Genomic DNA, 25,027 nt, shown 5'->3' with positions numbered 1-25,027 from the left:
TTCCCCTTTTTCCTCCAAACATAATGATGGTCATTATGGCCAAACAGTTCTAGTTTTGTTTCATCAGACCAGAGGAGATTTCTCCAAAAAGTACGATCTTTGTCCCCATATGCAGTTGCAAACTGTAGTCAGGCTTTTTTATGGCGATTTTGGAGCAGTGGCTTCTACCTTGCTGAGCGGCCTTTCAGGGTATGTCGATTTAGGACTCGTTTTACTGTGGATATAGATACTTTTGTACATGTTTTCTCCAGCATCTTCACAAGGTCCTTTGCTGTTGTTCTGGGATTGATTTGCACTTTTCGCACCAAAGTACGTTCATCTCTAGGAGACAGAACGTGTCTCCTTCCTGAGCAGTATGAAGGCTGCGTAGTCCCATGGTGTTTATACTTGCATACTATTGTTTGTACAGATGATAGTGGTACCTTCAGGTGTTTGGAAATTGCTCCCAAGGATGAACCAGACTTGTAGAGGTCTACAATTTTTTTCTGAGGTCTTGTCTGATTGCTTTTGATTTTACCATGATGTCATGCAAAGAGGCACTGAGTTTGAAGGTAGGCCTTGAAATACATCCACAGGTAGATCTCCAATTGTCTCAAATGATGTCAATTAGCCTATCAGAAGCTTCTAAAGCAATGACATAATTTTCTTGAATGTTCCAAGCTGTTTAAAGGCACAGTCAACTTAGTGTATGTTAACTTATGACCCATTGGAATTGTGATACAGTGAATAATAAGTGAAATAATCTGTCTGTAAACAATTGCTGTAAAAATTACTTGTGTCATACACAAAGTAGATGTCCTAACCGACTTGCCAAAACTATAGTTTGTTAACAAGAAATGAGTGGAGTGGCTGAAAAATGAGTTTTAATGACTCCAACCTAAGTGTATGTAAACTTCCGACTTCAACTGTACATGGTTGTGCTGTACTGCATCCACTCCTGTACTACGCTCACGTTTGAGGCTGTCAAACTAATATACGGGGAGTAGCTGTGTGCAATAGATAGATAATAGCTAGACAATGCGACACAGCATCCATTTCACCCTGCATTTCTATTTAGACTGGACTGCTCTGGACTCAGACTGTTTATCAAAGACTGTCATGTTGAATGAATATGACTTCATATATAGAATATACGTTTTTATGCTCAGTAGAGGCAGCTGTGACACATACATGCTTCTTGTCTTTGTTCCATCTCTCACAGCCCACTTTGTCCATTTGAATTCAATTAATAATCAAAAACACTTGATTAATTTCCTCTCTGATGCTTCACAGCGAGTCATGAAACAGACTCAAAAGAGGAGACAAAGGCTTCTCTCTCACTTCGTCTCTCTTTCTCCCTGACTTATTTGCCTGCTGTGTGCCTCAGGCATTAGTCTACTCTCTCTCCCTACATTTCTTTGAAAGTCTCCTTTTGTTTGTGAGGTATTGAAACTAGCCAGTTTCTCTCTCTCTTTCTCCACCTCAACCTCCTCGCTCCTTTCTTTCTGACTGTCCTCACCTCTCTCTCTGTATCACTCTCTCGGTCTTCTACCCCTTTCTCTCTCTCTCTTCCTCTCCTGTTACCCCTCTCCCATCTCTCTCTCCACTCTGTTCCATCAGGCACGGTTGAATGGTGACAGCCATTCAATCGGATAATTAACACCAGTTTAATGCTCATTACCCACCATGCATTGGTCTAGTTTGATTTGTAATTACGAGGCGTTTTCAAAGGAAAACACGTTTAGATCTGTGTAGCACTCTTTTTGTGATGACTTCATCAATGCCATTGATTTAAACCTACTGGGAAAGCAGGAGTTATCGGATGGGTTATTATCAGCAATTACTGTAGCCTTCTCTCCTGGCCTGTGCATCAGATTATGTCTGTACATTTTCTCACTCTTTGAAAATTGTGTTGCCATTTAAAGAAAAAGGTTTCTCTCTTTCCTCCTTTTTCTAAGTTGTTGGTTTTATTGTGTTTCTGTTTATTATACTTAGGACATTTAATTAGCTGGGGAAATGATTCTACAGATATATTCTGGTCATATTTCAGCCTCTGGGATAAACAAATATTTTCCACTTGGACAATTTCAGATGTGTCATTTCTCTTCAAGGGAATGCAAAGCTCTTGGTGAAATGAAGTCATGCTCTGATGTCAGAGTACTGCTGCCACGATTGCTTTTAACACCAGCGTATAGTATACGTTATTAATGGACTGTTTGAATAGTGTTGGTTTTGTTTTCCACACAGAATGCAATTTTAACACCTGCATGTTCAGTATATACTGTAATTCTACCTGATCTAATGTTTATTCCAAAATGATAAAGCATTTAAATAATGATCAAATTGACAGAGATTATCTTATTTTTTACCTTTATTAAGAAAGTCAGATAAGAACAAATTATTATTTACAATGACGGTCTAGGAACAGTGTGTTAACTGCCTTGTTCAGGGGCAAAATGACAGATTTTTACATTGTCAGCTCAGGGATTCGATCTAGCAACCTTTCGGTTACTGGCCCAACACTCTAACCACTAGGCTACCTGTCACCCCAGTTCAATAAGACTCCCAATTATTTTTTTATGGTCCAGTCTACCTTCAAATATAATATCTTCAGAATGTTTTTGTGCTGCCGCCTGTTATATTAATGTATGAGTGAAATGGTTGTGTTTTAATGATATGATCACAGCTTCTTTGTCCTTTACTGACCCCCATTGAGGGAAAACAATCCCATCCATCCATTCTCTATCACTCCCCAACAATCCATCCATCCCTCCATCCATTCCGCTGTCCACAGTCATTTGGCTCTGAGCAGTACCTAGACAGATTCAGTCATTGAATCAATAAGGCTTATCTAAATTGAAAGCGAGACATCTCATTCGAGACTATGTCTGTATTTAAAATGACTCTCCATTCTATATAGTGCAATACAGTACTTGTGGCCAGAGCCGTAGAGGGTGTAGTGTATCATTCTAAAGCCTCCAGTATGGGGTCAGATTATTAACTCAGAGAGTGGGACACAGGGCTCATCTAGGAGTTTGGAGTGTGGAGAGATTCACACCAGACACCAGTGGCCCATTTCCACATGACTTTACTGACACAATCATCCATCACTCCTACCAGCATGGCAGTATTACCTGCTTATTAGTTACTGCTGTTTGTTCCCAGAAGAGAACTAGAAAGTGTGCATGTACATGTGCCTGGCTAAATTGCTTGAGTTTGGCCACACCAGCTTTTGACTAACTCAATGTTGTTTAAAGCTATGTACAGTATGTCAGTAAGCACTTTATGACCATTTGCCAGAAGACCAGGTGGCACTGAAGACTCTCCTCCAGTCCCGTTCCCCCTCAGTCTCCTCAAGTCTGTGATTTTCTTTCCCAACTCCTCTTTCTATACCGTGTTGTTTATTTACCCACTTATACTGAGAATAAATCAAGGTCAGCACACAAAGCCAGCACACAGCCATTAAGATTCATTGTAATGCAAATACTCCTGCATCGGCAGCACTGGGCTGACAGGCTCTGATGTGCCAAACAATACACACACACAATACACACACACACACACACACACACACACACACACACACACACACACACACACACACACACACACACACACACACACACACACACACACACACACACACACACACACACACACACAATACACACACACACACACACACACACACACACACACACACACACACACATACACACACAATACACACACACACACACACACACGCATACACACACACAGTGCGCTGTCTCTAGTCTCCCCATTCTCGTTCTCTTTCTCTTCTCTCTCTCATTTCCTCACTTTATTCAGAGTGCCAGACCAATGTGAGTCAGGTTTGAAAGGTCATCAGGGGTCATCCACACCAGCCCTCCTTTCAATTCTACTTTATCTGTGTGTGTGTTACCACATTTATAATTGTACTTGTTGAATTATTTGTGTTATTGGGTGCATGTGCTGTGTGTCATGTGTATAGCATTATCGTTTTTGCTAACTGTGTATGCATGTGTGTGTGAGTGTGTGTGTGTGTGTGTGTGTGTGTGTGTGTGTGTGTGTGTGTGTGTGTGTGTGTGTGTGTGTGTGTGTGTGTGTGTGTGTGTGTGTGTGTGTGTGTTGCTGAGTGTGCTAGCTGGTAAATCTGTCAGAGACTTCAAAGTGTCAGCAGCCTCCCTCCTTGATGAGCGAGCTGTTCCGATGTTTATCCTGACCTTCTTTTCAACTCAGGAGCTTCACAAAAAACATCAAGGGATGGTGGGATTAACGGGATAAAAGGGAGGAGAGAAAGCAGTCTGGGATAAATATTGCAAATAGAAGTAGTTTCTGGTTCCTTGTGGGACACTGACGGTGAAAGAGAGGTGCGATATCAGCCCCTGCCTTTTAATCTGGTTGTGATCCAGACAGTGTGTGTGTCTCTGATGGTGTGTGTGTCTGAATGTGTATGTGCGTGCGTCCATGTGTGTGTGTGTGTGTGTGTGCGTGCGTGCGTCCGTGTGTGTATGTGTGTGTGTAATCCAGATGGTATACACTATCAATATGCTACTGACACTCTTACATGTCAGGGTTCATTGGAAATTGAAGACGTATTTAGAGACTCATAAATCATGGAAAGGCATAAAGAAATATCATCAATAACATTGAGTGCTGAACAATACAACTACACTACCAAAGTTTTTACATTTTGATGTGTAATGCACATGTTTTGATCTATTTATTTATTGGAGCCAATGGTCAAAATAAGGTTATACGAAGGTCATCCTTAACCTATAAGAGACATTTTGCCAAACCTTTTTAAATTTTTACTGAGGCAGTTAAGATGAACCCATGATGTTGCCAGATATATTAGAAAGTTTCTGTTTCCACAGCTCCATACACCCTGTTTCTGCATTCTAAAGAGAATATATTTATCAGAGGAGCCTGTATTATTCATCAGTGCAGAGTTGAAAGTGAATATGTAGTACGTGTGCTGAATAAGGTTGAAACGTGGTCTAGATTCTAATGTTCCCTACGGGAGTATCAACAGTGCACAGCCTCTTTGGCCCAAATGTGTGTGTGAAAAAGTCTTAACTTTCTTCTCCCCCTCCTCTCAAGTCAGTGCTTTTATGCAGGGTTCCAATTACATATTGACTGTTGGGTTTGCTCTAGAAATAGTGTGGTAGACCAAAGCTGATATTTTCAAAGCATATTTTAAAATGGCATATCCTCTCTCTCTCTCTCGTCCCCTCTTTCCACCCCTCTCCCCTCCTCCTCTCTCCCCATGCAGCGTGTGAGGTGGGTTTCTATAAGCCAGTAGCAGGTGATGGGTTGTGTGGGAAGTGTCCTCTACAAAGCCACTCAGAGACTAGAGCTGCCCTCTCCTGCCCCTGTGACTCCAGTCATTACAGAGCCCCCACCGACACCCTTGCTGCACCCTGCACACGTACGTCACACACACACACACAACACCCCTACATGCTGCATCCTGCACCTATCTCTCTGAATGCCCTGGGTGATTTAGACATAATTATCTGTAATAACTATTTTGATTTCTGAACGAGATAATAGAAGCACCTCCAACTTTTTCAGGTGATAGGCAAGAAAAACGTAACTTTCTCTCCTCCCTTCTAATTCTTCTCTTCCCTCTCTTTTTCTATCTCTCCTCTCCTCAGGCCCCCCAACAGCTCCAGTAAACGTGATATCATCAGTTAATGGGACGTCAGTGAATCTGGAGTGGGGGCGACCGCTGGACTCTGGGGGTCGCAGTGACCTGCTGTACAGTGTGCTCTGTCAGAAGTGTTCTGGGGAGGGGGGGCAGTGTGAGGACTGTACAGCAGGGTCAACCAGTGGTGGAGGGGGGATGGGAGGGGGGGGGGGTGGAGGGACAGTGGACCGTGCCGTTGTGGTACCGGTGCGGTTCGTTCCCCGGCAGAGCTCTCTGACCGAACCCTGGGTGACTGTTCTAAACCTGGTTGCCCACGCCAACTACACCTTCCGCATCCTAGCGATGAATGCAGTGACTCATCTGAGCAACGAGCTGCCGCCCTTCGCCTCTGTCAACATCACTACGAACCAGGCAGGTAGGGGATACCTGTATGGATTTATTACATAACATTTTACTCATGAAGGTCAATTTACATAGAAAAGAAATACAGTTTACCTAGAATTAATTCAACATCTCAACAGCTACAGTAGGTTACATTATCCTGTATGATCTCTATTGGATTGCATTGCTGTTTACATGTAGGGCTGCCCTGTCTGTTCTGGTTCTCTATTAATTGATGTGTTGTGTACTTCCTTTTTCTTGCTTCCTGTTCAGCCCCATCCCAGGTAATTGCGATTCGTCAGGAGAACGCAAGTCAGAATAGTGTCACTCTGCTGTGGCACGAACCAGACCAGCCCAACGGAGTCATACTGGAGTATGACGTCAAATACTACGAGAAGGTACAGTAGATAAATACTGTGTGTGGGTGGGGCTGATCTGGGCTGATAGGTGAAAGTGACAGTGAGCGTGTGGGTAAGCCTGAAAGCGGAGGGAGACAAGCTAATTGCTGTGTTGTTCTGCATGCTCTGACACACAGCTAATGGGGTATGAGTGATCTGACCAGCACAGGAGGCACACACACCAGACCAGGGCATATGTAAATACCACATCACACCCCACAGCGGAGTGGTCCCTGGAGACAGGGGAGTGTGTATAGAGTGAAGTAATAATGTCTTGATAGTACAGACAGATTAGTGTGGCTGCTGTGTTAATGTCTTAATTTGGCCAAGCTCCCGGGTTTACTGCTAAGGTGGATGTTAGTCAGAAATGTAAACACAGCTTTGTATAGACAGCCTTTATCATCTCTCCTGTGCTCCACCCCTTCCTACCCTCCTCTCCTCCTCCCTAACCTCTCTCCTCCACCAGGATAAGGAGCAGCAGAGTTACTCCACCCTGAAGGCCAAGGGGACTACGGCCCGGGTGTCTGGTCTGAAGCCCGGTACCAGGTACATCTTCCAGGTCCGGGCCAGAACCTCGGCAGGCTGCGGACGCTTCAGCCAGAACGTGGAGATCCAGACCGGGAAAGCAAGTAAGATAATCAGAGAAGGAGCCATGGAGCAGTGACCATCAATAAAACAACAAAACACTGAGGTTTCAAAGTACATTGATTTCTATGGGTGAAAACGCACCTCACCCAACACCACCTATTTGAGTGATGCACGACCCACCTGGTCCCACCCAGCGGTGCACGACCCACCTGGTCCCACCCAGCGGTGCACGACCCACCTGGACCCACCCAGCGATGCACGACCCACCCGGGCCCACCCAGCAATGCACAAGTATTTGTACACATTCCTAGTAACTATAGAGAGGCTTGATAGAAGTGTCTGTTGGTAGATATGTGGACTACTGTGTAAACCTGTCAGCCACAGGGGATGTTAACCCAGACAGCACAGCATGCTACTGGTTAAAGAGCCGTCAGTGTCAGTGGGACCAGGAAGTCTTCAGACAATCCCTTAATGTTATTGATCTGTGATTTGTGTGAGGGTCACCCCTGTCAGGAAACCTGCTGCTGATCCAAGCCTCAAAGAGCATAGAACACACACACACACGCATGCAGTCTCACACACACACATTACACGTTTTAACACACACACACTGTCTTTGTCTCTCACTCTGACACTAACTGGTTGTGTTGTTGTGTGTCCAGTTCCTCTGCGCTACGACACTATGACCATCATCTGGATCTGTATGGTCCTGGTCTCTGGCCTCGTCACCTTCCTGGCCATCGTCATCTGCAGGAAACGGCAAGGCAACCCTTTCTTACACTACACCACTACCCGTGATGTGGACGAGTCCTCTCTGACTCTACGTCATTCACATACGTATGTGTGATATCTTTTTACACTACGTCAAGGAGGGTTCAAGTAAATGTTACCATCATCTCCATAGGATTCATTTATAGTAGGGTAAATGTTTATATTAGCATTACTTTGTTGTTCTTTATCTGCCTGTGATGTCCACTAACCTTATGCATTGAAATCCATATGATCACCTCTAAACCCCATAGGCTCTTATGCTACGGTAACTGTTTCCATGGTGTGTCTGTCTGCAACCTCAAACCCCAACAGCACTGTGATATGTCCATCAAACAGGAAACGTAAGGAGATAATCTCTCTAACGTTGTTCCACTAATGGTTTTAATTAGTACAGAGTAGTTCTCACTCTAGATTACAGCCTGCGTTTACAGTGGAAAGTCAAGTCATCTCACAAGAGTTTCTGCGCAGGAAATGTTCAGACCCAGTTGAGTTTTGTAATTCTAAACCAAGGGGCCAGGGTTCCTGTCGAGAAGCAAGGTTTCGACTGCACCTACAGTTTTGCCTCAGTACTGCAGTTTAACTGACGCCCGCCCCAGAAAGACCATTTCCATACACGGCCACATAGAGAAAGAAGTCAGATTAGAAAATTCCTAGTAAATCACTTTCGTCATCACCTTTGTGCACCAAATATCCATTTAATTATTAACATAATAATTGAGGCAAAAAATAAAATCATCACTCACAGCCGAAGATACTTAATTCATCCAATGTCTGCCATATTTTTGGATGACGTAATGATGTTGTCGCTGCTCATGCTGCTCCCTGTGCGCTAGTGCACATGTGATGTTGGTACGTAGAAACAGGACGCAACTCAGATTTACAGTAGACGGTGCGTGAATTGGCATATGTGGAAGTGAGTAGATTACCTTGAAAACAACGGGCAGACATTTTGGACACAGTCTCCAGTTCTTATTATACCTCAGTGTTCTAAACAGTGAGTTTAATTATAATGGCAATTCATTTTGGTTAAGTAACCATGCAAATGTGTTTTACGTATATATCCCTCTCCTTCAAGTCCCTCTTCTGAGTTCTACAACTCTTCCACAAATAATTGATTTAATTGTGTTGAACTATTTCCAACTTGTTAACATTTTCAAGCCGAGTTCGTTTGGAGCTGGAAGACAGAAAGAGAGGAACACAGTGAGAAGTGTCTAGAACTATTCGGAAGACTTACATGTGAAAAAGGCCTTTTAGAGTGAATGAACTGCTATGACGAGACTGAAGAGTTTTAACATACAACGTGATGCTCTATATAAACCATACACCAGAGAAGACTTGGAAATACAAAGTAGAAAATAGCATCACAACATAGTGACATATACATGTTTCTGTGTGTTTGTGATACAGACACTGTGGCTATAGCAAGGCCTTCCAGGACTCTGATGAGGAGAAGATGCACTACCAGAATGGCCATGGTGCGTTTGTATTATTATTACTAGTCTATTATTATATTTCCCTTCCTAGTCTTCACTCAAGTGGTAATAATGTTCATCCTCAATGTACACAGTTCACTTCCCTTTTGATTCAGATTTGTTCAGGTAGAAATGATCTCTCTCTCTCTCTCTCTCTCTGAGAGATGCTTGCAAAGCTTATGTGGGTATCCAAGTTCATACTTTTAAATGGCATATTCTCTCTCTCTCTCTCTCTCTCTCTTCTCTCTCTCTCTCTCTCTCCTCCCCCTCTCTCTCTTTCTCTCCCTCCCCCCTCTCTCTCCCCTCCCCCCCCCTCTCTCTTTCACTCTCGCTCTCCCCCCCTCTCTCTCTCACTCACTCACTCACTCACTCACTCACTCACGTGAAACATATTGTTTCCATCCAGTGGTATGTGACCAGATGCTAATGTTGTTTATTTTAGTGTCATTCCCCGACGCACGTTTCTACATCGACCCACACACCTACGAGGACCCCTGCCAGGCCGTCCATGAGTTTGCCAGAGAAATTGAAGCTTCCAGGATCAAACTGGAGAAAATCATTGGCTCAGGTAAACTGAAAATCATTGGCTGACGTAAATGCTGAGGTGTGCAGTGGAGAGGGATGGCACAGTGGAATCAGAGCGTCGCATGGGGCTATCAATCAAACACACAGGGAATACTAACATCATATTGGCACAGCAGGAAATGGCAACACACAGGCGTCATAATCACGTCTGTTAACAATGACCTTTAGAATGGCAGTTGTTGATAAGACACAGAAGAGGAAAGGGAAAGACATGTAATGACATGTTCCAGGACTTTTCAGAGCACAAAGGACAAATATACCGTACATACACTACCATTCAAAAGTTTGGGGTCACTTAAAAATGTCCTTGATTTTGAAAGAAAAGCTTATTTTTTGTCCATTAAAATAACATGAAAATGATCCGAAATACAGTGTAGACAGTATTTCGTAGTACACAGCATTGAACGAGATCTTCAGTTTCTTCATTTCTCAGAACAAGAATAGACTGACGAGTTTCAGAAGAAAGTTCTTTGTTTCTGGCCCTTTTGAGCCTGTAATTGAACCCACAAAAGCTGATGCTCCAGATATTCAACTAGTCTAAAGAAGTCCAGTTTTGTTGCTTCTTTAATCAGAACATCAGTTTTCAGCTATGCTAACATAATTGCAAAAGGGTTTTCTAATGATCAATTAGCCTTTTAAAATGCTAAACTTGCTAACACAAAAGTGATGGTTGCTGATAATGGGCCTCTGTATGCCTATGTAGATATTCCATTAAAAATCAGCAGTTTCCAGCTACAACAGTCATTTACCACATTAACAACGTCTACACTGTATTTCTGATAAATGTTATGTTATTTTAATGGACAAAAAAATTGCTTTTCATTCAAAAACAAGGACATTTCTAAGTGACCCCAAACTTTTGAACAGTAGTGTATATATATATTTTTGTTTGAATACATTTTTCAATCATTGGATACATCCGTCTATAGTGTTGTCAGGGAGGCATATACTATATCTCAACTTGAATTCTGTGTGTGTGTGTGTTTGTGTGTGTCTCCAGGTGAGTTTGGGGAGGTGTGTTACGGGCGGATGCGTCTCCCAGGGAAGAGAGACATCCCGGTGGCTCTGAAGACGCTGAAGGCAGGTTACAGTGACAAGCAGAGGAGAGAATTTCTGGCTGAGGCATCAATCATGGCCCAGTTTGACCACCCTAACATCATCCACCTGGAGGGAGTGGTAACACGCAGTAAGATTCCATTTTCAGTTTGGTGCAATTACATTTCTTTTCAGCTAAATTCAATTAAATGCAATAAGTAAGTTATCTGGTGTAAGTTACTCCTGTTTAGTTACTGTGGTTCCTGCCTCACTCCCTCCCCCACACTCCCTTACTCCCGTCCCTCCATTCCTCCAGGTAAACCAGTCATGATCATCACTGAGTACATGGAGAATGGATCTCTGGACTCTTTCCTGAGGGTTTGTTGATTTTCTGTTTTTATATATACTGAACAAAAATCTAAATGCAACATGTAAAGTGTTGGTCCCATGTCTCATGAGCTAAAATAAAAGATCCCCAAAATGTTCCTTACGCACAAAAAGCTAATTTCTCTAAAATGTTGCGCACACGTGTATTTACATCCGTTAGTGAACATTTCTCCTTTGCTAAGATAATCATCAATTCACCTGATAGGTGTGGCATATCAAGAAGCTGATTAAACAGCATGATCATTACACAGGTGCACCTTGTGTTGGGGACAATATAAGGCCACTCTAAAATGTGCAGTTTTGTCACACAATACAATGCCACAGAAGTCTCAAGTTGGCATGCAATTGGCATGCTGACTGCAGGAAGGTCCACCAGAGCTGTTGCCAGAGAATTGAATGTTAATTTCTCTAACATAAGACGCCTCCAACATTGTTTTAGAGAATTTGGCAGTACGTCCCACCGGCCTCACAAACGCAGACCATGTGTATGGCGTCATGTGGGCGAGAGGTTTTCTGAAGTCAACGTTGTGAACAGAGTGCCCCATAGTGGCGGTGGGATTATGGTATGGGCAGGCATAAACTAGAGACAATGAGCACAATTGCATTTTATCGATTTGAATGCACAAAAATTCCATGACGAATTCCTGAAGCCCATTTTTTTAAGGTATCTGTGACCAACAGATGCATATCTGTATTCCCAGTCATGTGAAATCCATAGATTAAGGCCACATGAATTCATTTCAATTGACTGATTTCCTCAAATGAACTGTAACTCAGTAAAGTCTTTGAAATTGTTGCATGTTGCGTTTATATTTTTGTTCAGTATATTTTCTTGTGAAGCACATTGCGTTGCATTCCATGTCTGAAATGTGCTGTATAAATAAAACAACTCTTTATTTGGATTTCATCTCTTTTTCACATACAGTTTCCCTCTTTCTATCAGATTCCCTCACTTTCTTTCTCTTGTGAACACATTTCAAAATTGTTTTTGAAAGACTTGACATCAGAGATCTCAATCCATATGCCTGTAACGAATACTACAATCTTTCTCTACATCTCAACCCCGTTCTTCTCCTCTCTCCCCTTCCTCCTCTCAGAGACATGATGGTCAGTTCACTATAATCCAGTTGGTGGGCGTGCTGCGTGGCATCGCTGCGGGTATGACCTACCTGGCAGACCTGGGCTACATCCACCGCGACCTGGCAGCTCGTAACATCCTGGTCAACAGCAACTTGGTGTGTAAGGTGTCTGACTTCGGCCTGTCTAGAGTCCTGGAGGACGATCCTGATGCAGCATACACCACCAGCGTGAGTTCCCACTCTCATGATAGCTACATTCTAAAACTCTAATATGCACTAGGTTCTAATACTGTTGTAGCCCTAGTTCTCTAGTTCAGGTTCTGTTTTCTATTCCGTGGTGAAATGCCAGTATCGGCTCTAGTCTGGTGCTGTTCCCTTCAGGGTGGAAAGATTCCGATCCGCTGGACAGCACCGGAGGCCATCGCCTACAGGAAGTTCTCTTCATCCAGTGACGTGTGGAGCTACGGCGTGGTCATGTGGGAGGTGATGTCATACGGGGAGAGGCCATACTGGAATCTCACCAACCGAGATGTGAGTAGAGTGGACACACACACGCAAAAAAACACATGTACTGTATGTGTGTAATGATACCTGCATATCTGTGTGTGTGTGTGTGTGTGTGTGTGTGTGTGTGTGTGTGTGTGTGTGTGTGTGTGTGTGTGTAGGTGATAAAATCAGTAGAGGAGGGCTACAGGCTGCCTGCTCCAATGAGCTGTCCAGGTGCTCTACACACTCTCATGCTGGACTGCTGGCAGAAGGACCGGAACGAGAGGCCTCGCTTCTGCCAGATTGTTGCGGTTCTAGACAAGCTTATCCGGAACCCGGAGAACCTTAAGTCCATGGACACGCTGTGCAGGTGAGCAGGCTGCTAGGCCACCATCGCCTGGGCAATACAGATTGCTTGGGAGCCATTGTCTGGACAAAGGGCTGCAAATCCACTCTCAGCTCATCTGTCATACATAAGCTGTGGGATAAAGTTACAGCCCAAAGTTTCCGCCAAACTTCCCCGGCTGACGCGAGGGAGACGGGTTGCCTTAGGAGAGCAAGGAACGGCCGTGTTCATTTTCCAATAAGCTCATCTCTGATTGACGCGCTCTCGGTTAAATAAGAGCCTGTGATATTGACATTGATCGTTTGGGAATCAGAGAGCAGAGAGAATAGCGGCTGAAGCTAGAGTTGGACCCGTGTTAAATCGCTCCGTTCAGATCCCGGGTCCCGGATCCCTGGTGCATGTCAGGAGGAAGAAGGGGAGATGGAGGAATGAGGAGGGAAGGGGGGGTGTTAAGGATTTCTCCCTGTATTAATCTAGCCAAACCAGCCATCCTGCAATCAGAGCAGCCACCTCTTCTCTATCATTTTAACTGCTATTGATTTTCTGCCTTAGCTGCTATTGCATTTCAAGACCCTTTTTTTCATCTCTCTTTCCTCATGCCTCCGCACTCCCTTTTCTCTATCTTTTTCCTACCACCTTTTCTTCCTGCTCTCTCTCTCTCTCTCTCTCACTTTTTTTCCCTCCATTTTGTCTCTCGCTCTCTCTCGCCCTCTTTTCTCTCTGTCTCTCTCTATCCCCCAGGTTAGGCACACCTCCCATGATGGACAGAAGTATCCCAGACTTCAGCAGCTGTAGTTCCGTGGATGAGTGGCTGGATACCATCAAGATGGGCCGATACAAGGACCACTTTGCTGTAGGAGGCTACCAGACCTTGGGCCACGTCATAAGCATGAACCAAGGGTAAGGGGCCAGGCCACAGCTCCACGCTGACACCACACTACAGTCCTACTCTCACAACATCACACTCTAATCACATTATCCAAATGGCATGGATGCAGTTGCCATAATGTGCTTAACAGTAACTTGTTCTATCATATCTAATGTATGTTAATGCATGTGATCACTGATGTGTGTGTGTGACTTTGTTCCATCTCTGTGTCCTACAGGGATATACACAGACTGGGGGTGACACTGATGGGCCACCAGAAGAAGATCATGACCAGTGTACAGCTGATGCGTGTTCAGGTGCTCAACAGGAGTGTGCCCTCAGTGCATGTGTAACTTCAGCCTCCAGGCTTTTCCAGCCAGCCGAATGTCAAATCTAGCCCCAGGCTTCTGAGGCCTAGTGGAACTTCATGGGAATAGATCTATGACTACTATAAGACTGTCTGGGTGACATTTTGGTGAACTTTTCAAGACTTCTTCTTTGAGAGGTTGAAACTTCCAGAGGACGGATATGAAGGGACTCGAGTACAGTAGCCTATCAAGTCCATGGGACATTTTCATCATTGTTTTTCCTATTCAGATATGTTTTGTGAGTTCTGTGTCTTGTTTGTAAAAATGGATGGACTGCCTTAATCTCCACAGACAATTTTAATTTTGTTGTATACAAAGAGAGATTTTATGAATATGAATTTATTAGAATAATATGTTATAATGGATCTGAGTGATAGCCTAGCATACAGTAAGAGAGAGACTGACAGGGGCTGGAGCATTCAGCTGTGTGCCCGAACACACAGCTTCTCTTATGGTTCCCCTGAGAACCGGCCCCCGACTCCAAAACTGACATGGCACAAGAAGACCCTGCACCTGACAATGGACAAACAGCAAAAAACTCAGAAGTCCCAAGTCTCCTCCATCGAGGAGGAGACCAGTTTCAACAAGAGAGACAAACTCACACAGTAAACCTTTGAATGACCATAGGAGAGAAGCATTGTGTTCTCTCCCTGTTACAGCTGCATAGCGCACAACTACTGTAGAGAAGATGTATGGATGATGACTTAATGTGATGCGTCACTGTTTTGACTCTGTGGTGGTTAGAAGGGGAAAACTAAGAATAGGAAAAGCTCTGTATGTGGAATGTTTTTATCTAAATACAATATAATTTATGGTCCTAGTTTCTCTGTGCAATCAAGAGAATGCTTTTCTTGTGCAACTCTGTAGGACTTAATAGGTGGTTGTGTCTCTTTTTATTAGAGAAGAGCCTCATATTCTCTGAATATGCATTGCATAACTATGGTGTCATTTTAATAATGTTTCCGGATCTTTATCGAGATGCTTAAAAAATATATATTGAATTCCATATTTTATAAAAGTATGTTTTATTAGATGAATTAATTGACAAACATCCTTCAGTTTGTCTATACCATTACATACCTACAGTCACAGCAATACAACTGGATTTACTCACCTCTGTCTGAAATTAGGTCTATTTGCTGTCAAACTAAATTCAAAAGACACAGGCTTTTTGCAAAGATTGATGGATCATCCTTGTTTCTAATGTTGAATCATAAAATGTGCAAATAGTCCATGATAACACAATAAAGAAAAACAATTGTGTGTGTGTGTGTGTGTGTGTGTGTGTGTGTGTGTGTGGGTGTGTGTGTGTGTGTGTGTGTGTGTGTGTGTGACTGAAACAGCGGTACACTTCTGTATACATAGCTCAATGCTGATAGAGTCCACTACCATGACTGATCTGGGAATGAATAAAAACGGGTTTAACACAACAACTGACCTGTCTCGCCTGGGATGTTGCAGAATTTGACACATTGCGATTCAGAACACAACACCATGACTAATCTAGGAATTAATAGAATTGATTTAACACAACAGGGTTGGGGTTACGGTAATGGATAGGGTTAGGGTTAGGGTATATCCACGATGTAGACATGAAGCGGTTAGGCCAAGATTAAATCCGATCATGGGTTATTGCAGCCTTTAAGGGCAATTTCCAATTGATCTGACATATGCAGCGTTTACCATGAAAGGGATCTCCCTTTCATTGCCTTTAAAAGCTGCAATGACTATAACCTGTGATCGTATTGAATCACGGCCTTAGGGTTAGGGTAATGAATAGGGTTAGGGTAATGAATAGGGTTAGGGTTAGAGTAATGAATAGGGTTAGGGTAATGAATAGGGTTAGGGTAATGAATATGGTTAGAGTAATGAATATGGTTAGAGTAATGAATAGGGTTAGGGTAATGAATAGGGTTAGGGTTAGAGTAATGAATAGGGTTAGAGTAATGAATAGGGTTAGGGTAATGAATAGGGTTACAGTAATGAATATGGTTAGGGTAATGAATAGGGTTAGGGTTACAGTAATGGCTAGGGTTAGGGTTGATCCGGGATGTGGCCTTGAAGTTACACCTTCCATCCCTGGATTGAGGTACTTTTAAAACCATTTCACTTGAACCTAGGGCTAGGGTAAATGTCAACATTGACACTAATTAGAGGTCTGGCATATTTTAGGGCTCGATTCAATACCTATCACCAAAGTTCCGCCTTATAGCGTGGTAGAAATATAAAAGGTAATGTTCCCACGATGGCGGAGACTGCATTCCCTTTACACGCTGCTTAGATCGGATCTATCGGGAAATCACCTTTACATTTCAATTGCACTACAGTATCATTTAGAACTGTGATACGGATTGAATCGAGCCCCTACACTGTGGCAAAATCACAACATTGTGCTTCTAAATGCTTTGATCTGACTGGGACTGCTGGAACAAAACTCTGCCTGTTTGCAGGTCGGAAACAATACTGCTTGACTTGTTGTTGCTTAGTGTGTCTGTGCTTCCTTTTGCCCTTAAACTTCATTTCAACCACAGAAAATGTTTTTAAAAAATCAGTGTTGAATCTTGGTCAGGGTGTCTGAGTAATTGTCCTCTTGTTTACCTTCGGGAGAGCTGTATGGAGCTAATCCTCTCATTGGTGAAACGAGACTGAACAGAACACTATTAATCTCATTAATACGGCCATGTGCTTTGTTACCATGGAGTCCCACGCCCAATTATCAGTCGCTGACCCATCCCCATGACGACGCAGTGCCCCTCCCACTCATTATGACTGTGAGTGTTCTACACTGTCCCCTGGTTGACTTCTCGGAGGGGCGACACACAGAGTGGGCCATGAGTCATGACGGGAGTGTTTGCTGTTTGTTATCGCTAATACCCAGGTTCTCATCGCAAACGAAACCGCCAACAATAGAGATTCATTATAATCCTCAAGCATTTAATGTAAAACTGCCCATCAACAATGCAGATTCATTAAAATGCGCAAGCATTCAATGTAAATTTAATCCACTATATAATGAAGTCTTTGTGAACAACCTTGGAACAATGCAACTCTAAATATAGATTACCGTGTATCCTAATGCGCTGCTGTCAATGCATCAAGAAACAATTATGTTTGCCAAGACACAGAGTCAGAAGGGACTGTACAATACTGTGTATTGTTAGCTGGTTGTTTCAGATGTTATTGTCAAGGTATGTATCTTTGGCAGCAGGGTGTGATTGTGGGTTAGCTGTTGTGTTAATTGGCTGCTGCACTAGCCTCGTCCGACATCTGAAGACAAATGGGGAGATTGAGACAGTTCAGTACATGATAGAGTGCTGGGAGGCTTAGAAATGTACAAGGTCAGGGTGTGAATCTCCTACCACTTCAATAACTGCGCTCATCTCCTACTGATGCCTCCATCTCAGTCTTTATTTTATTTTTTTCACTCCATTTCTCCCCAACTTTGTGGTATCCAATTGGTAGTTACAGTCTTGTCCCATTGCTGCAACTCCAGTGTGGACTCGGGAGAGGCGAAGGTCGAGAGCTGTGCGTCCCCCGACACACGACCCTGCCAAGCCGCACTGCTTCTTGACACACTGCTCGCTTAACCTTAACCAGACGCACCAATGTATCAGGGAAAACACGTACAGCGTGCATGCGCCCAGCCCACCACAAGGAGTCATTAGAACGTGATGGAATAAGGACATCCCGCCCGGCCAAACCCTTCCCTAACCCGGACAACGCTGGGCCAATTGTGCGCCGCCTCATGGGTCTCCCGGTCGCGGCCGGCAGCGACAGAGCCCGGGATCGAACCCCGGTCTGCAGTGACGCCTCAAGCACAGCGATGCAGTGCCTTAGACCGCTGCACCACTCGGGATGCTCCTCCATCAGTCTTATTTTGAAAATTGAAAGAATACTGTATACCTTCTATTTTTAAATACCTAAATGACTACGAGAGACTTTGCTGGCTTCATCAGCGGCACTGTTAAAAAACTGCAATGCTAGATTGAACTGAATAGTCACCACATTCAGAATGGGATTGATACACAAACAGAGCAAAGGGGAGATGTAAAAATAACTCACATATTGTTAAAGCCCTCCACCAGTTCAGTTTTAGTTCCTCATATCTCCCTCTCCTCTTCAAAATAGTTTTTTAAAGCTGTTTTCTCTGCATAGTAAACAACCCAATGAAGGGACGCCCATCAAGGAGAAGTCTGCTCTCTCTCTCCTCTCTCCGCTTGTTTCTCTCACTCGCTCGATTTCTCTCTCTCAGAAGAAGTAGTTGCCCTAAAATAATGAACTAAAATCAGTTTTGCGAATCTCCAGGCATAATGGTTAAGTTTAGCGATCTGGGAAGATAAACTGATCCTAGATCTGTGCCTATAGACAACTTCTACCCACTAACAGGACTAACAGCCTTCGCAGGAGAGAAGGAAAACAGATATGCACCATTATACACAAACAGAAATATTATGGATTCATGACCTAATGGTATATGCATGAGGTACACAGAGCCTGACAGTGTAAATATACATATATAAATGTACATTTAAATATAAAAGTGACTACATAAACATTTGTATGTACACAGTGGCGAGGCCTTTGTATTTCCTGACAGTGGCCTAGGTACAGGAGATGAGGTGTGATCAGGGTTGTAGTACAGTATCAGTCAATACCATATAGAAGATCAAATAGCAAGGAGATTGAAAGGAGACTTTATACTGTCAATGTTAGAGCTGCAAGGACTTTCTCAAGACAAGCTTCATTCAAAAGCAGATGTCTTGTTAGCACCAAGTTCCATACACAAAGACGTTCTGTCACTCATCCTCTCTGTAACAGCCTATACTGTAAACACGCTCTTGGCGGCTAGGATGTAAGCCGTGGGTTACTGTGTCTACCTAGTACATGATGCTTGCCCTGAAATAAATAGCAATTGCTCTCTAAATATTTACTCTATGATAAGCGACTGAAGCGCTAACCAGTTGGCCATGTCCAATCATTCTAATATTTGTGCAGAACAAAATCGCATGAACTCATTCAGATTACCTTTAAGTTTATTACGACACTCGGCGTTGTTTTCTCAGTTGGTCAAATGCCACTGATGATTTGCTCAGTTCGGCGCGAGACCCTTTTCTTCCATTAAAAACGAATGGGCTTCGTCATTCTGTCAGCTGCCGTCTCTAGCAGTAGGGATTGTGTCCTAAAAGGGAAATTGCTAAATTGCTTTAAGGTCATCTATTTTACTCCATTCTATTCTAGCCGTAGCCTTCGGTATTCATGCGCATGAGATTGAAATGGTGTTAACCTTGTTGACCGCTTTCTTTCCTCTATTTGAGGCACCATAACAGCTGCTTTAGACCAGGAGGTCCATCAGTAAGACCTTTAGTATGACTTTCAATCATGTTCTAAATAAGATAAGACAAGAGTATGGCACAAGACACTTTTCTCCTTTTATTTGCTTACTTATTTATTGATCCATTTAAATAAGTATTTGTGCTGAATGAACCCCCTGGAGAGGAATCATGGTTTCTAAGTCCCTTATCAAACATATTACCAAAACAGCACTGCATTATCAATTATTAACATGTCAATAAGCTGTACCGTTTCTCTCTCTCCTCCATGTCCTTGTTCAGAGCAAATATCTCCCAAAATGTGATTGCTTTGATAGCATAAATGTGCTGTTTTTGTCACAGCACGCCATAGGCAAGACAAATGATTCTTCACAGACACTAAAGGAGATCAATATCTGGTCAAAAGCGGCATTGTTTCAAACAAACTATTAATCCAACTTGAGTGTGACTCGTTGAACATCTCATCATTCATGTCGCATTTGCCAAGGTTTAAGAAGAGACATCACATTAATAAGATGTTCACAGGGTTAATCATGTGCTTTCACACACATCAAAGAACCGACCAAGATCCTAACATATCAACGCCATCATTCATATCAGTGTAAACACGGGCACTAGCAGAAAATCCATTGTGTGTGTGTGTGTGTATGTGCACGTGTGTCTACATTATGTACATTCATGCAGGTTGGGACGTGTAAATCTGCCTGCGTGTGTTCCTCTGAGGGTGACCCGTTTCCCTGCCCCTCTCCAGGATGGATCTACCCATTTCTCTCTGAGCCTGTAACCATACCTCATGACTTAATAACAACACCGTCTGTTTCTCTAGTTTAATCAGGAATCATTTCCATAAATGTAAATGCTGTGTGGTTGTGAGCAGCCACCTCTACAGCGTGCCCGCTGTATGCACTCAGCACGTGTTCAGTTTGTGTGTGTGTGTGTGTACGCTGTGTGCACCCAACTTTCCATTCTGGGGGGGGGGTGCGGACGATCGCTTTGATGTTCCCCCTTGCAGCCTGCCACCGACGCCCCTATTAGCTAGCACTTGGCTGATGCAAGCTATGCTAAGCCACCCCTCACTCAGCATAGTTCGGAGCAACACTGGGCTGATGCAAGCTATGCTATCCTACACTCAGCATAGTTCAGTGCAGCACAGGGCTGATGCAAGCTATGCTAAGCCACCCCTCACTCAGCATAGTTCGGAGCAACACTGGGCTGATGCAAGCTATGCTATCCTACACTCAGCATAGTTCGGAGCAACACTGGGCTGATGCAAGCTATGCTATCCTATACTCAGCATAGTTCAGTGCAGCACAGGGCTGATGCAAGCTATGCTAAGCCACCCCTCACTCAGCATAGTTCGGAGCAACACTGGGCTGATGCAAACTATGCTATCCTACACTCAGCGTAGTTCAGTGCAGCACAGGGCTGACGCAAGCAAACACTAAACACAAGCTAGCGTCGCTCTACTCAGTGTTACATTGATCACACCCCGGGGTTATGAGCACACAGAACCAAAACACACTCTTTAAGGAGATAAGAGTCTAAAGTGAACATGATGATAATAAGGAGGATAAACCAGCCAAGGGGCAATACTGAATCAGAGAAAGAGGGGGAGGAGAGATTGGGAGGATGGATATGAGGTAGGGGGTGAGTGGGAATGAAGGAGCGAGAAGAGGAGGAAATTGGCTGTAAAGAGGTGATGGAGGAGGAATAGGGAGGAGGGGTGAGACAATTTGGCGACTAGGAGGGGCAGGATGGAGAGTTGGGATGAGAAGGGCAGGGGCAGGATGGAGAGGTGGGGATGAGAAGGGCAGGGGCAGGATGGAGAGGTGGGGATGAGAAGGGCAGGGGCAGGATGGAGAGGTGGGGATGAGAAGGAGAGGGGCAGGGTGGAGAGGTGGGGATGAGAAGGAGAGGGGCAGGGTGGAGAGGTGGGGATGAGAAGGGGAGGGGCAGGGTGGAGAGGTGGGGATGAGAAGGAGAGGGGCAGGGTGGAGAGGTGGGGATGAGAAGGGGAGGGGCAGGATGGAGAGGTGGGGATGAGAAGGGGAGGGGCAGGATGGAGAGGTGGGGATGAGAAGGGGAGGGGGCAGGATGGAGAGGTGGGGATGAGAAGAGCAGGGGCAGGATGAGAGAGGTGGGGATGAGAAGGAGAGGGGCAGGGTGGAGAGGTGGGGATGAGAAGGGGAGGGGCAGGATGGAGAGGTGGGGATGAGAAGGGGAGGGCAGGATGGAGAGGTGGGGATGAGAAGGGCAGGGGCAGGATGGAGAGGTGGGGATGAGAAGGGCAGGGGCAGGATGGAGAGGTGGGGATGAGAAGGGGAGGGGCAGGATGGAGAGGTGGGGATGAGAAGGGGAGGGGCAGGGTGGAGAGGTGGGGATGAGAAGGGGAGGGGCAGGGTGGAGAGGGTGGGGATGAGAAGGGGAGGGCAGGATGGAGAGGTGGGGGCATGAGAAGGGGGATGAGGGGGCAGGGTGGAGAGGTGGGGATGAGAAGGAGAGGGGCAGGGTGGAGAGGTGGGGATGATGAGAGGTGGGGATGAGAAGGAGGGGCAGGGTGGAGAGGAAGGAGGGGCAGGGGTGGGGGTGGGGATGAGAAGGGGAGGGGCAGGGTGGAGAGGTGGGGATGAGAAGGGGGAGAGGGGCAGGATGGAGGAGAAGGGGAGGGGCAGGATGGAGAGGTGGGGATGAGAAGGGGAGGGGGAGAGGATGGAGAGGTGGGGATGAGAAGGGGGGCAAGATGGAGAGGGCATGGATGGAGAGGTGGGGATGAGAAGGGGAGGGGCAGGGTGGAGAGGTGGGGATGAGAAGGGGAGGGGCAGGATGGAGAGGTGGGGATGAGAAGGGGAGGGGCAGGGTGGAGAGGTGGGGATGAGAAGGGGAGGGGCAGGGTGGAGAGGTGGGGATGAGAAGGGGAGGGGCAGGGTGGAGAGGTGGGGATGAGAAGGGGAGGGGCAGGGTGGAGAGGTGGGGATGAGAAGGGAACATGGAAAAGAAAAGGCTCCTTTTTGTGGATTACTATGTTCATCACACACAAACAGACCCTGACCGCAGATTAAACTTCATGGGGCTTAATCAGAAACCCGATTCTCTTTCAGCAGCGTGGGCATGTCGCCCTAACGGGCTCAGAGAGACGGGTGAGGAGGGGGAGGTAGAAGCTTTTTGGACTTGTTTTACCTTCCCTCCATCCTCTCCCTCCTCTTCTCTATAGCTCTCTCCCCTTGAAACTTTAAGTATGTGCTCCTAACTCAGACTTTCACATTCAATAAACTGCAGATTTAGAGTTAGGATTTATCCCCTACTGAATGTACTGTAAAAGGTAGGGAATCTTCATTGGAACTGAATAGTGTTGCTGCATGGCAGCTAGAGGCCAATACCGATTTAGGAATTTAAGACGTTCCTACCACATCTCAGTATCTGGTATTCAGACGTATTTTTTTTAGCTGTATGTCATCTTGAAGCAATCTCGTTCCACTACTGGAAGTAGAGCATGGGGAGGGTTTCACGAGACAAGAAGGAGGGGCGCCTAGTGTCTGATGATCGCATTTATTTATGAGATCGTAAAATATGACATTTTTGTTCCAAGACAGGATAAACACTGTTTCAGTTGAGGATAAAACATGTTTCATTTAGTTACTTTAAACTCAACTTGTTTCTATAACTTTCTAGCAAGTCAAGCTAGCTTACGGAGCAGCTATCTAGCTAGCTAAAAGCTAGGCTATACTGTAGCTAGCGGCCTCCACCTAACAAGTATCATCAAAAACAAATGTCATTACCATCACAATAAACTAAATCGGGAAGCAACAGTCAAAGTATAAATGTGTATTATATTTTAATATACTATTAAAATAGTACTCACTTATGAAAGGGTAACGTTACTTGTTTACAAGTTACTAGCTATTCCATAAACCCAACTTTGATGTTTTCATCTTCTTTGGTTTGGTAACTTCTTGTTCTTAGATAGACTCTGGCTGGACTGTCGAAGACGCAGAGGTTGGAAGTATTCTAAGTATGCGTGTCTGTCTCTCAACGAAGTCTTGAACCGCAAGGAGGCCACTCAGATGTGGACGGTCCCCATTCAAATGAATGACATTCGGCGCAACGTAACAAAGTGCTTCTGGTTAATGTGAATGGGTGTTACCTTATTCAGTTGCGTAATGCAATCTTCAGGTGTGGATCATTTGCGCACTCTGAATACATTTCATTCAACAGCTGGAAATCCTCACATTTGCTGGCCAAAATGTTTTCTTCTGGAGGTTTGTTTTAATATGGTTTTAAGTAAATACGGTGTATTTATTTTGTTTTGTCAACAGACCCTAAAGAACAGGTTCAGAATATTAGGGATCAATGAAAGAAAACCATCTAAATATATGCATTTTCTTCTCCGTTTCAGCACCAATTGGTCGATTTAAAAAAACTATTCCTGTAGATTATTTAGGTTTAGGATAGTATGTATGAATCATTTTTAAAAAACAGGTTTGGAGAGCCTTTACAGACGAAATAAGTCAAATGGTGGTTTGATTCAAATGGCCACATTCAGTTCTTCAGTTCTTCAACCCGTGGTAATGAAGATTAGCGTGCATAGAATTATAATAGGAGTAGACTATACCCTCATCTATTGCCTATACTAACCAAGGAACTGTGTGATGACACCGCCAAGTATTGCTCCATGCATCAGTTTCAAACTGTTAAGGCTTGGTCTGTGCGCCACTCCATAACAATTTAATTAGCCTACATGTTTCTTATATATTTTCAACTATTAGTAATGTTCCTCAGCAACAACCACACGGCTGTGACAGCTTTTACAGAGGAAGCAAATGAAGGTAAACGAAACAATATAATTAAATGGAATTACAACGTCAGCTATACCAACTGAATGGAACCAACAGTAAACTGCCAGTTGAATACACTACATGGCCAAAAGTGGATTTGGCTATTTCAGCCACACCCGTTGCTGACAGGTGTATAAAATCAAGCACACAGCCATGCAATCTCTATAGACAAACATTGGCAGTGGAATCATGGCCAGGTGACTGGAAACATGACCAAATGCAAACAGTGTAGCTATTCCCTCCGCAAGGCAATCAAGCAAGCAAAGCGTCAGTATGGAGACGAGGTAGAGTCACAATTCAACGGCTCAAACACGAGATGTATGTGGCAGGGCCTACAGTCAATCACGGATTACAAAAAGAAACCAGTCCGTCCCATCGACGTCTTGCTCTCAGACAAATTAAACAACTTCTTTGCTCGCTTTGACTACAATACAGTGCCACTGACACAGCCCGCTAAGCTTGTGGG

At 44.3% G+C, this 25,027-nt stretch overlaps 1 protein-coding gene across 2 annotated transcripts in view; it reads left to right on the top strand.

Annotated features, from left to right (window-relative positions):
- The window catches only part of epha8 (eph receptor A8), a 157,404-nt gene extending 141,742 nt beyond the window's left edge, over positions 1 to 15,662 (top strand). For both annotated transcript variants that reach the window (XM_065001851.1, XM_029683393.2), the window contains exons 6-19: positions 5,258 to 5,413; positions 5,643 to 6,050; positions 6,290 to 6,414; positions 6,881 to 7,043; positions 7,665 to 7,761; positions 9,181 to 9,248; positions 9,688 to 9,813; positions 10,831 to 11,016; positions 11,182 to 11,243; positions 12,350 to 12,559; positions 12,713 to 12,862; positions 12,997 to 13,187; positions 13,905 to 14,063; positions 14,270 to 15,662. In XM_065001851.1, coding sequence (XP_064857923.1) covers positions 5,258 to 5,413; positions 5,643 to 6,050; positions 6,290 to 6,414; positions 6,881 to 7,043; positions 7,665 to 7,761; positions 9,181 to 9,248; positions 9,688 to 9,813; positions 10,831 to 11,016; positions 11,182 to 11,243; positions 12,350 to 12,559; positions 12,713 to 12,862; positions 12,997 to 13,187; positions 13,905 to 14,063; positions 14,270 to 14,384 — 2,216 coding nt within the window. In that variant the 3' untranslated portion in view covers positions 14,385 to 15,662. The remainder of the gene's footprint in view (positions 1 to 5,257; positions 5,414 to 5,642; positions 6,051 to 6,289; positions 6,415 to 6,880; positions 7,044 to 7,664; positions 7,762 to 9,180; positions 9,249 to 9,687; positions 9,814 to 10,830; positions 11,017 to 11,181; positions 11,244 to 12,349; positions 12,560 to 12,712; positions 12,863 to 12,996; positions 13,188 to 13,904; positions 14,064 to 14,269) is intronic.
- The last annotated feature ends 9,365 nt before the right edge of the window (positions 15,663 to 25,027 follow it).

This window comes from Oncorhynchus nerka, linkage group LG15 (assembly GCF_034236695.1).
Source record: "Oncorhynchus nerka isolate Pitt River linkage group LG15, Oner_Uvic_2.0, whole genome shotgun sequence".
Lineage (NCBI taxonomy): Eukaryota > Metazoa > Chordata > Actinopteri > Salmoniformes > Salmonidae > Oncorhynchus > Oncorhynchus nerka.
The sequence above is the reverse complement of the archived record's forward strand: the minus strand, read 5'-3'. Positions and strand labels throughout refer to the sequence as shown.